This window comes from Leucopleurus acutus (assembly GCF_964270905.1).
Source record: "Leucopleurus acutus genome assembly, chromosome: 7".
Taxonomy (NCBI): domain Eukaryota; kingdom Metazoa; phylum Chordata; class Mammalia; order Artiodactyla; family Delphinidae; genus Leucopleurus; species Leucopleurus acutus.
The window spans coordinates 102,642,355-102,652,587 of NC_139150.1; the positions used below are offsets into that span (position 1 = coordinate 102,642,355).

Here is a 10,233-nt window from a genome sequence, read left to right on the forward strand (position 1 = left end):
TTATCATGAGTTCTAGAATATCTGATCCCAGGCAAAAGGGTCAGGTTCAAGACATCACAGCAGATTGGGACAATGTACAGATCATCAAATCTGGGAGAGATTCAGCCCACCAATTTGACAGTGGTGTCTTCCATATGGAGCAGTTGCTTGCTGCCCGGTTCTCACATCCTCCTTGCATTATTGTGTATCAAAAAAGTATTCTTTAAAATGGAAGGAAATATGGAAAGGAGGAAGGAAATGCCCAGCTCCTTATTTTTCTAAACTTACTTTGATGCAAAGAATAAACCCCTTATGCAAAGAATACTTTCCCATTATCATTAGATAAGACCTCACAATAGCTATCTCTTAACTACAAAGTTAATGTTTGCACTTCACCTACTGAAGGAACACACAGCAGGCTGTGTATTTCCCTATGGAAATAAATCGATTCAAAACACACTGTAGCTTATGGTACAACACCCAGAGACAATTTCATTTAAAATGTCTTTCATTTAAATCATGTGTAACTTCCTTATTTAGAATAAATTATAAATGTAGCATAGTCAGACTCAACCGTGTTGTAAATTCAGGTAATTCCTCATGCTTATTTTCTCTCTTGGTAATATTTTCAGAAGATTCTGTAGCCTTAGTGTCATTAAGGTAAAAAATGCAAAAGCTTACATTTCTTTCTATGTAAAATATTAGGGTAGTAAATGTTCTTCAAAAATACAAGACAAAGAAGGAAAAAAGAATGTTATAACTTTTTTAAAAAGTTTGTATACTAAATTCACTGACCAGCATAACCTTCAAGTCACCTTCAGAAAGAGGGATTAAAGTGAAAAGTCTAACGTAAAATAAAATATTTTACTAAATGTGGAACTGGATCAGTCTTTTTAAATTTTTAATTAATTTATTTTTTATTGAAGTATGGTTGATTTACAATGTTGTGTTAGTTTCAGGTGTACAGCAAAGTGATTCAGTTATACATACATATACATCTATTTTTTTTTAGATTCTTTTCCCTTACAGGTTATTACAAAATATTGAGTATAGTTTCCTGTGCTACACAGTAGGTCCTTGGAGCAATCATTTTTTACGCCATGAGAACTTTTTTCCTTCATAAGGTGACAGTTATAATTCTCTGCATTATCTTGTTGTGGCCAGAATGAACAATACTTCATGCGACATTGAAGTTATAATTTTAAGCTGTAGGCACTAACTGGATTTAGCCTCAGTATTTAGCCATTATTTCATTTGTCCGCAATGCTTTCTTCCTTCCGTGACCAGTTAAAAGCTGAACAATTTCTAAACCAGCTTAGATACAAGGCAAAACTAATTGTGAAGTTGGACATGTGATTCCTTGTAAATGTCTCTCTGCAGAGTCATCTCATTTTCAAAGCCCTGAAAAAACCTCACAGCGAATGGCAAGCACTATATAACAACTCCTGTTTTTAGGCGGAGTTTTACACTAAAAAAATGCAAAACATTTTTTACTTGCAACAAACAGCTCCCAGGAAAATTTAAACTTGCTTTATGGTATTTCCTTTGTATAGTGTTAAGCATGAAATAATTTTAGATCAAGAATTTCTTTGAGTTGAGTAAAACAAAAGAAAACAATGTTGTATGTGTTCAAAGAAAACATGCACGCAAATACATATGTGGGTGTGTCCCTCCTCTTCCAATGTGTTTTCTAAATCTTGGCTTATATAACCTGTACATATTTGTGTGTGGGGTAGTGGGAGTTGTGTGTTGATTTCCAATTAGCCTGGTTGTAGACTCCTCAGAGGTGTAGCATATCGAGTTTTCTGTCATTGTGCTGTTTCTGTTGAAGACCAATTTGTTGCAGTATTTTGGTATGCATTCTGATAAATGGTGATCTTCTATTAAAATATGGCATTTTTTCTAAAAAAAAAAATAAATAAATAACTCACAGCAGCAGCCTGCTCCTTAACCATTTGCTGTCAGGGGCAGAAAGTGCTTTCAGTGCACGTGCAACCGGAAACTGACAAGGGTTTGTATATTTTTTAATAAAAGCAGAAAGTACTAAGTAACTAAGGCATAATTACTGCATAATTAGCACTTGGCCTTACCTGATGATATCTTTCACAGTCCAACCTGGAGACTGGCAGTACTTAACAGAAGAACAGGCGATTTTCTTTTTTTTAAATGTATCCCTCTGAAACCAGAAAATCCTGTTTTTGCAATATGCACAAGTTAATCCCCTCACTCTGTCACCTGTCTCTCCCAGTAGCTTGAGACATGGACTCTCCATGCCTGAAAGATAACCTGTCTCTTAGCAAACTAGAACTTCCTTTCCCCACAGAGCCTGCAATGCTGCAGTTTCACATTAATAAGCCAAAAGGAACTCCCTAAATTAACCCGTTTTGTTTTAAAATACAAAAGGGCCAAGAGATTTTATAAAAATAAATACCTCTAGAAACCAAGCCTTTTCTGATTACTTACTGATTGATAGGACCTCGTCATTTAATAAAACAAGGAGAAAGCTGTGAAGAAAAAAAGTCTGGGGTCTCTACTTTTCACAAGCAATCGTTTGTTCTCAGCCATAACAAGCCTTTTGCATGCAATCACTTGTGCCTGTGGTCCTAGCAAACGTGGTCATTAGTTAGGCATTCTAGTCTTCACTTTGTCTTGCAGTATTCTGAACTTTTTTACCCTGAATTGTCCCCAAAGCACAATGCAAAATAAAAGGACATTTTAACAGTTAGCAGTGCACCAGACAGCAAGAAGTCTGTGTAGGTTCCTCATTTAAATAAACATGTTTAAAGATATAGAAAATCTATTCTAACTCAGTCATTAAACTCTCAGTGGAAGAAAAAAAAAATATCTGGTTTTATTCAAAGTTATGGTGAGTAACTTGGCAACTTTTAAATTAATTTGAAATTAATTCAGGTGCTTTTCAGTCATCGCAGTCACAAACAGGGAGTACTGAACAGAAAGATGACAAGGCAATTGTTTTTGTTCAGACTTGTCACAAACTATATTTCCCTGGACTTTTCATCTCTGCAGATTTCGAATTCCCCTTTCCAAGGAATATTTGACCTTCAGATTTCAGTCCCTGTATCTCTTGATTTCCTACATCCATCATATGTTAGAAAACTGAAACTGGGCTACAAGTATATTATCTCTGTTACCTGACTTTAATTAATTTTATTTGTTTTCAAAACCTGCATTGTGCCCACCCTGCATTGCAGAGGAATCTTAGCATGAGATCCCACCTTGGCTCCTTCAGAGTCACTGCAAACTGGCTTTAATTGTATTTACTCGGGTAGAAGGGGGGAAGGAAACCCCCGCCAACCTAACCAGACAAGCAATGCTGGGCGACAAGCCCCCAGGGCGGCTGAATCTTCCAGCAAACCAGCCTGGGCGCTGTCCTTGGTGCTGCCGGCGCCATAGCGAGCACAAGCGCCTTACCTTCTGCCCCTGCGGAAACTGCGGACGTCCCCCAAACGTTAAGCAGAAAGCAGCGACATATCCCACTTTTAATACAAATAAATACCCCGGCCCAGCCTCTCTGTCCCCTTCTCGAAGACTTCAGGCTGACCGTTCTTCAAAGTCTTTTTGTTTTTTTCTTCTAGGCCCAACTCGGGGCCTGCGCTCGTCTCGGGCTGCTTTAAGACCGGGAGTGGGGGGAGGGGAGGAAGGCAAGGGGAGATGAGGATGGGGGAGGGGCGGGAGGAAGGGGGAGGGGAGGAAGGAGAAAGAGAAAAGACAAGACTGGGAAGAAAAAGGTCCAGGAGGAAGGGGCTCAGAGTGAAGGGAGGAGTGAGTGGGACTAAAGAAGTTTTAAAGTGGGAAGGCGAAGAGATGCCAAACAGAGGGGCAAGTGATTAAGCACAGAAGATGGGTAAAGGAAAAAGTAATGGAGAAAGGGCAAAAGAAGAGAAAAACGTGAAGATAAGAGTGCAGAGGGCTTACAAACACACACACACACACACACACACAAAACACAAAACAAAACAAAAGAACAAGAACAAAGTGGCTAGGGGGTCGCTAGAAAAGCGGCCCGAACGGTGGGAGAGTGATTGAACAAAGAAAGGGCGTTGGGTGAATGCTCCCACTGGGGGTATAAAATGCAATCCGAAGGTGAAGAGAAATGGAGAGAGGGGGCTTGGGAGGGGACAGGTGGTCTGGCACCGAAAGAAGAGCTGGGGGGCAGGGGTCGGGGCCAAGGTAGCAAAGTCCGGGGTCCGATGCGGCGCGGGCCCACGTGGAGCGGGCGCTGAATCACTGCTGGGCTGTCTTCACCACCACCCCCCATCCCCACGGCCCGGTACCCGCAGTCCCCGCCTCCTCGGCCGCCGCCTCCACTGGGCGGGGCCCTGGCCCAGGACCAGCCGCCGCGGCTATAAAGGGGCTGCGGCGAGGGCAGCAGAACGCTGTGCCAGCCACACGCCCCGAAGCCTCCAAGATGAGCTACACGCTGGACTCGCTGGGCAACCCGTCCGCCTACCGGCGGGTAACCGACACCCGCTCGAGCTTCAGCCGCGTCGGCGGCTCCCCGTCCAGCGGCTTCCGCTCGCAGTCATGGTCCCGCGGCTCTCCCAGCACCGTGTCCTCCTCCTACAAGCGCAGCGCGCTGGCCCCGCGCCTCACCTACAGCTCGGCCATGCTCAGCTCCGCCGAGAGCAGCCTCGACTTCAGCCAGTCCTCGTCACTGCTTAACGGCGGCTCTGGGCCGGGCGGCGACTACAAGCTGTCCCGCTCCAATGAGAAGGAGCAGCTGCAGGGGCTGAACGACCGCTTCGCGGGCTACATCGAGAAAGTGCACTACCTGGAGCAGCAGAACAAGGAGATCGAGGCGGAGATCCAGGCGCTACGGCAGAAGCAGGCCTCGCACGTCCAGCTGGGCGACGCGTACGACCAGGAGATCCGCGAGCTGCGCGCCACCCTGGAGCTGGTGAACCACGAGAAGGCTCAAGTACAGCTGGACTCGGACCACCTGGAAGAGGACATCCACCGGCTCAAGGAGCGCTTCGAGGAGGAGGCACGGCTGCGCGACGACACCGAGGCGGCCATCCGCGCGCTGCGCAAAGACATCGAAGAGTCGTCGCTGGTCAAGGTGGAGCTGGACAAGAAGGTGCAGTCGCTGCAGGATGAGGTGGCCTTCCTGCGGAGCAATCACGAGGAGGAGGTGGCCGACCTGCTGGCCCAGATCCAGGCGTCACACATCACCGTGGAGCGCAAAGACTACCTGAAGACAGACATCTCGTCGGCGCTGAAGGAGATCCGCTCCCAGCTCGAATGCCACTCGGACCAGAACATGCACCAGGCCGAAGAATGGTTTAAGTGCCGCTACGCCAAGCTCACCGAGGCAGCCGAGCAGAACAAGGAGGCCATCCGTTCCGCCAAGGAAGAGATCGCCGAGTACCGGCGCCAACTGCAGTCCAAGAGCATCGAGCTCGAGTCGGTGCGCGGCACCAAGGAATCCCTGGAGCGGCAGCTCAGCGACATCGAGGAGCGGCACAACCACGACCTTAGCAGCTACCAGGTAGGAACAGCGGCTGCGCAGCCAGCCTGCGCCAGCGCCAGCGCCGCGCGCCCCCGACACTCAGGCCCGCGCCCCGCCGCGCTCTCAGCCGCGCTCCCTAGCGGCCGCTGGCCGGCGCGCGCGCGCGCGCGACGCAGACCCAAATTGGAGGCTCAAAGCGTCCTCGCCCTCCCCATCCCCTCCACACGCCTCCCCCACGCACCATCCCCCGCTCGAAGACCCCTGACCGTTTTCAAAACGTGCTTCTTTTCCTTAGGAGTTCTAGTTTCGCAAGCTTGCGCGTTTAAAGTAGGAGGTATACATTCGGGTAGTTGGTAAAGCAGCAACTTTAGGATAGCTGTGCAGAAACTCATGTATTCTCAACTTTTCCAGACGTGATCGGAAGAACTCCCAAAACTGGCTTCAGCCCAAAGGGCTCAGATGGGAAGGGCCAGGTCAGCCGTGGGGTTTCCCCATGCATGTGTGTTTCCTGCTGAGACCTGTTCTAGATCCGCTGGTCCCAGTGCGTGGTGTGCCCAGGAAATGTCTACTTGTCTTATTGATTCTGTTTGTTCGTTTGTTTGTGAACTCCTTAGATTTTTATTTTAAAACCTGGGAGCGGTACCCGAGGTTTGCAAAGCTGGAGGGAGTCGAGGGAGGGGAGGAAGAAGGAGGAGGTGGCAAGTGGTTCGCGAAAGAAGTGGCTGTTTGGAAGGATAAGTCTGTGGCTGTGTCTCTTTCAGGACACCATCCAGCAGTTGGAAAATGAGCTTCGGGGCACAAAGTGGGAAATGGCTCGTCATTTGAGAGAATACCAGGATCTCCTCAACGTCAAGATGGCTCTAGATATCGAGATCGCTGCATACAGGTACCGTGCTCGCGGCGGACGTGGCCGAAATGGTAGCCGCACTGTAGAGGCCGTTTAGGCAGGAACCTTCACCACTTAAGTTAAAGCAAGCAGGTTGCAGGAGTCTTAAATCAGTGCCTGGTTTTCTTCTTAATTAAAAAGTAATTAAAGAATTGCAACTTTTTATGCAGCTTTAAAAGAGTAAACAGTAGTTAAAATGTTTGAATAAAGTGTTTAGAGGAAGAGCGCCGATTAATTTCAGTGCTTATGCCTAAACTTTTTTATTTTAGTGAAACAATTGTTTTCAAATATTTGAAACAAAAAAGAATTTTAGTTTTTAATATCTCATCTAGTGCTTTCAGCTTTTCAACTGTGTAATGTCAAGGACGTCCCAGGACGGCCCATTTCTCGCTCAGTTACAGCTTACTATTGCCATCATCTGGCTGAGAATAAATATGATTGGTACAATATATATTTTTTTAATTTAGATTTACGTTTATAGATCTAGATATACATCCAGAGAAAGAGAAGCGATTATAAATATATTAACTGATGTCACCTTGCTGTTGACTAAGTTCATAGGTGAAAATCCTTGACGAAATAGTTTTTTTCGAGGGGGGAGGGGTTGTTTTTATTTTTGTTTTTTGACCAGCAAGATCATTCATATTACAAGAATAAATTGCACTCAGCTCAGAGCCATCTGTCTTCTCCGGAAAGCTGAATAGTTACATAAAATAGACACTTTATGATTAAAATCGCAGACCAGTTTCTAACTCGATATGCACCTATTAGTACCTAGCTGTGATAGATTAGCTTGAATTCTAATATATTCTAAATAGCTTTGTAAAATTTTTGAATGTTCGCTAAAAGACATTTAGTATACATCTTGAAAGTCCAAATGCTCAAGAACGTCACTTAAGGCCTTTTTGGCCTCCAGGGAGCTTTGCAGCATATTCATGTTGCACCGAATGGATTGCGGCAGAGCTGAGACTTGGTCGCTGGGTGTAGTGAGTGGACTGTTGGGCGTGGTTCGTTACTGCACTGGGTGACTGGCGGATTGTCCCTGAGCATCTGTTTCTGTCATTGAATACGACACAATATACTAGTGAAAGGATAGCCAAGTGTTCCTTCAAGTGATTCTATTTATCCAAAGGTACCTACCACGTTACACATACTGGAATGAAGTTCAGAAGACCCGATGAGATTTTAATTACGTCTTGCCTTCTTTGATTCTCTCCTTAGGAAACTCCTGGAGGGTGAAGAGACCAGATTTAGCACATTTGCAGGAAGCATCACTGGGCCGCTGTATACACACCGACAGCCCTCCATCACAATATCCAGTAAGATTCAGAAAACCAAGGTAGAGGCTCCCAAGCTAAAGGTCCAACACAAATTTGTCGAGGAGATCATAGAGGAAACCAAGGTGGAAGATGAGAAATCAGAAATGGAAGAAGCCCTGACGGCCATTGCAGAGGAACTGACAGTTTCCATGAAAGAAGAGGTCAAGGAAGAAGAGGCGGAAGAAAAGAAAGAGGAAAAAGAAGCCGAAGAAGAAGTTGTAGCCGCCAAAAAGTCTCCAGTGAAAGCTACTGCACCTGAACTTAAAGGAGAGGAGGAAGAGGCCAAAGAGGAAGAGGAGGAAGAGGAAGGAGCTAAATCAGACCAAGCTGAGGAAGGAGGATCTGAGAAGGAAGTTTCTAGTGAAAAAGAGGAAGGTGAGCAGGAAGAGGAAGGAGAAACAGAGGCTGAAGGTGAAGGAGAGGAAGCCGCCGAAGCTAAGGAGGAAAAGAAAATGGAGGCCAAGGGTGAAGAAGTGGCTCCCAAGGAGGAGCTCGTGGCAGAAGCCAAGGTGGAGAAGCCGGAGCAAGCCAAGTCCCCGGTGCCAAAGTCACCAGTGGAAGAGGTGAAGCCCAAAGCAGAAGCTGCAGCCGAGAAAGGAGAACCGAAGGAGGAGGAAGGGAAAGTGGAGGAAGCAAAGAAGGAAGAAGCAAAGGAAGCTCCCAAGGAAGAGAAGGCAGAGAAAAAGGAGGAGAAGCCAAAGGAGGTGCCAGAGAAGAAGAAGGCTGAATCCCCAGTGAAGGAGGAAGTCGTGGAGGAGGTGGTCGCCAAATCAGCAAAGGTGAGCTTGGAGAAGGATGCCAAAGAGGAGGAAAAGCCACAGCAGCAGGAGAAGGAGAAAGAGAAGGAGAAGGAGAAAGCGGAAGAGGTGGGGAAGAAGGAGGAGGGAGCTTTGAAGGATTCCAGGAAGGAAGACATAGCCGTCAATGGGGAGGTGGAAGGAAAAGACGAGGTAGAGCCGGAAGCTAAGGAGAAGGGCAGTGGGGGAGAAGAGAAGAAAGGGGTTGTCACCAATGGGCTAGACGTGAGCCCAGCAGATGAAAAGAAGGGTGGTGATAGAGGTGAGGAGAAAGCGGCGGTGACCAAAATGGTAGAAAAAACCACCAGTGAGGGGGGAGATGGTGCTACCAAGTATATCACCAAATCTGTAACCGTCACTCAAAAGGTCGAAGAGCACGAAGAGACCTTTGAGGAGAAATCAGTGTCTACTAAAAAGGTAGAGAAGGTCACTTCACACGCCATAGTAAAGGAAGTCACCCAGAGTGACTAATAGACGAGTCCATCGCAAAAGGTTAAGCCATATGACAATTTCAAAATGCATGTGATTGGCAGCTTCAAAGCAGAACGGGTTCTCCCATGGGGGCTCCAGACATTGTATTTTACTTTGTGCAATATGAGGGACCTGCATGCAAGCTCAGGGGGCTCCCTCCCCAGTGTTTGGGCGATTCGAATGCATGATACTGTATGTACCTGGGGAAGTGGCCAATTTCCTAAGCTGTTGGAAGGGGGGCGCTTGGGGGGATGTCTTGAGGTATATTATGCAAAGAACCAACTGAGCCAAAAATAATAAATGACACACAGAACTCTCTTAGCCTTAAGAAAGCTATTATGAATAATTATGTTTACCTCACTGGTGCATTTAAAAAGGACTTTTGTTCATGGGAGAACCTCGTTGACATGCAGTTTGCAACTTTTCATTGATTGATGTTAAGCGTCACAGCAGTAGTTGCTCAATAAAGGTCATATTGGAAACATAGTCAGTTGCTTGGTGTCCTGTCATTTCAAAGTGAATTCTCCACCGCTTGACCCTTTCTTTCCCCAGAGCAGATTATTTGGGGGATTATAAGCAACTTGCATTTCTTATCACTATTTCCCTGAGAGCGGTTACTGGGAAAACATAATTGACAAAAACATTTTCAGGTGTTAAAATCTTTACTTAGCCCAACCTTCATCCCAAAATTTTTTAATTATATTTTTGAAATAAAAATAAAAGCATCTGGGCTTCCCTGGTGGCACAGTGCTTGAGAGTCCGCCTGCCGATGCAGGGGACGCGGGTTCGTGCCCCGGTCCGGGAAGATCGCACATGCCGCGAAGCGACTAGGCCCGTGAGCCACGGCCACTGAGCCTGCGCGTCCGGAGCCTGTGCTCCGCAACGGGAGAGGCCACAACAGTGAGAGGCCCGCGTACCGCAAAAAAAAAAAAAAAAAAGGCATCTGATAAAAAGGTAACATTGCGGGGAGGCATGGAAGTCTTCAACCTCCAGGTGTTTAGATCCCAAACTGGAACTCAGAGGACCTCAAGGTGAGAGGGGGCAATAAAGGAGCCTTAACTTGCTCCTATGGGGTTGGGACACAAAGGACCTCATGGCATTTATATCAATGTGTCCAGAAGAAGCAGGACTGGAACCTCTAACAGTCTTAACAAGAAACCTCCAGCCTCAGATGCATGGTTCTGGTACACACACACACACACACACACACACACCACACACGCACACAGGCTTATCTGCCGCACTGAGTCTTGATTTGGTCGATGGAGGTTTAGACTTTCAGTGTTTTACTAATTGGGGGAAATAATGTTA

The 10,233-nt window shown here is 46.4% G+C and overlaps 1 protein-coding gene across 1 annotated transcript; it reads left to right on the forward strand.

Annotated features, from left to right (window-relative positions):
• Nucleotides 1-4,408: 4,408 nt before the first annotated feature.
• On the forward strand, nt 4,409-8,922 carry NEFM (neurofilament medium chain; the record flags this gene model as incomplete). Its single annotated transcript, XM_082842029.1, has 3 exons — nt 4,409-5,488; nt 6,211-6,335; nt 7,557-8,922. 3 exons carry the CDS (start codon nt 4,409-4,411, stop codon nt 8,920-8,922), a joined length of 2,571 nt encoding a protein of 856 aa, XP_082698155.1.
• Between the last annotated feature and the right edge of the window lie 1,311 nt (nt 8,923-10,233).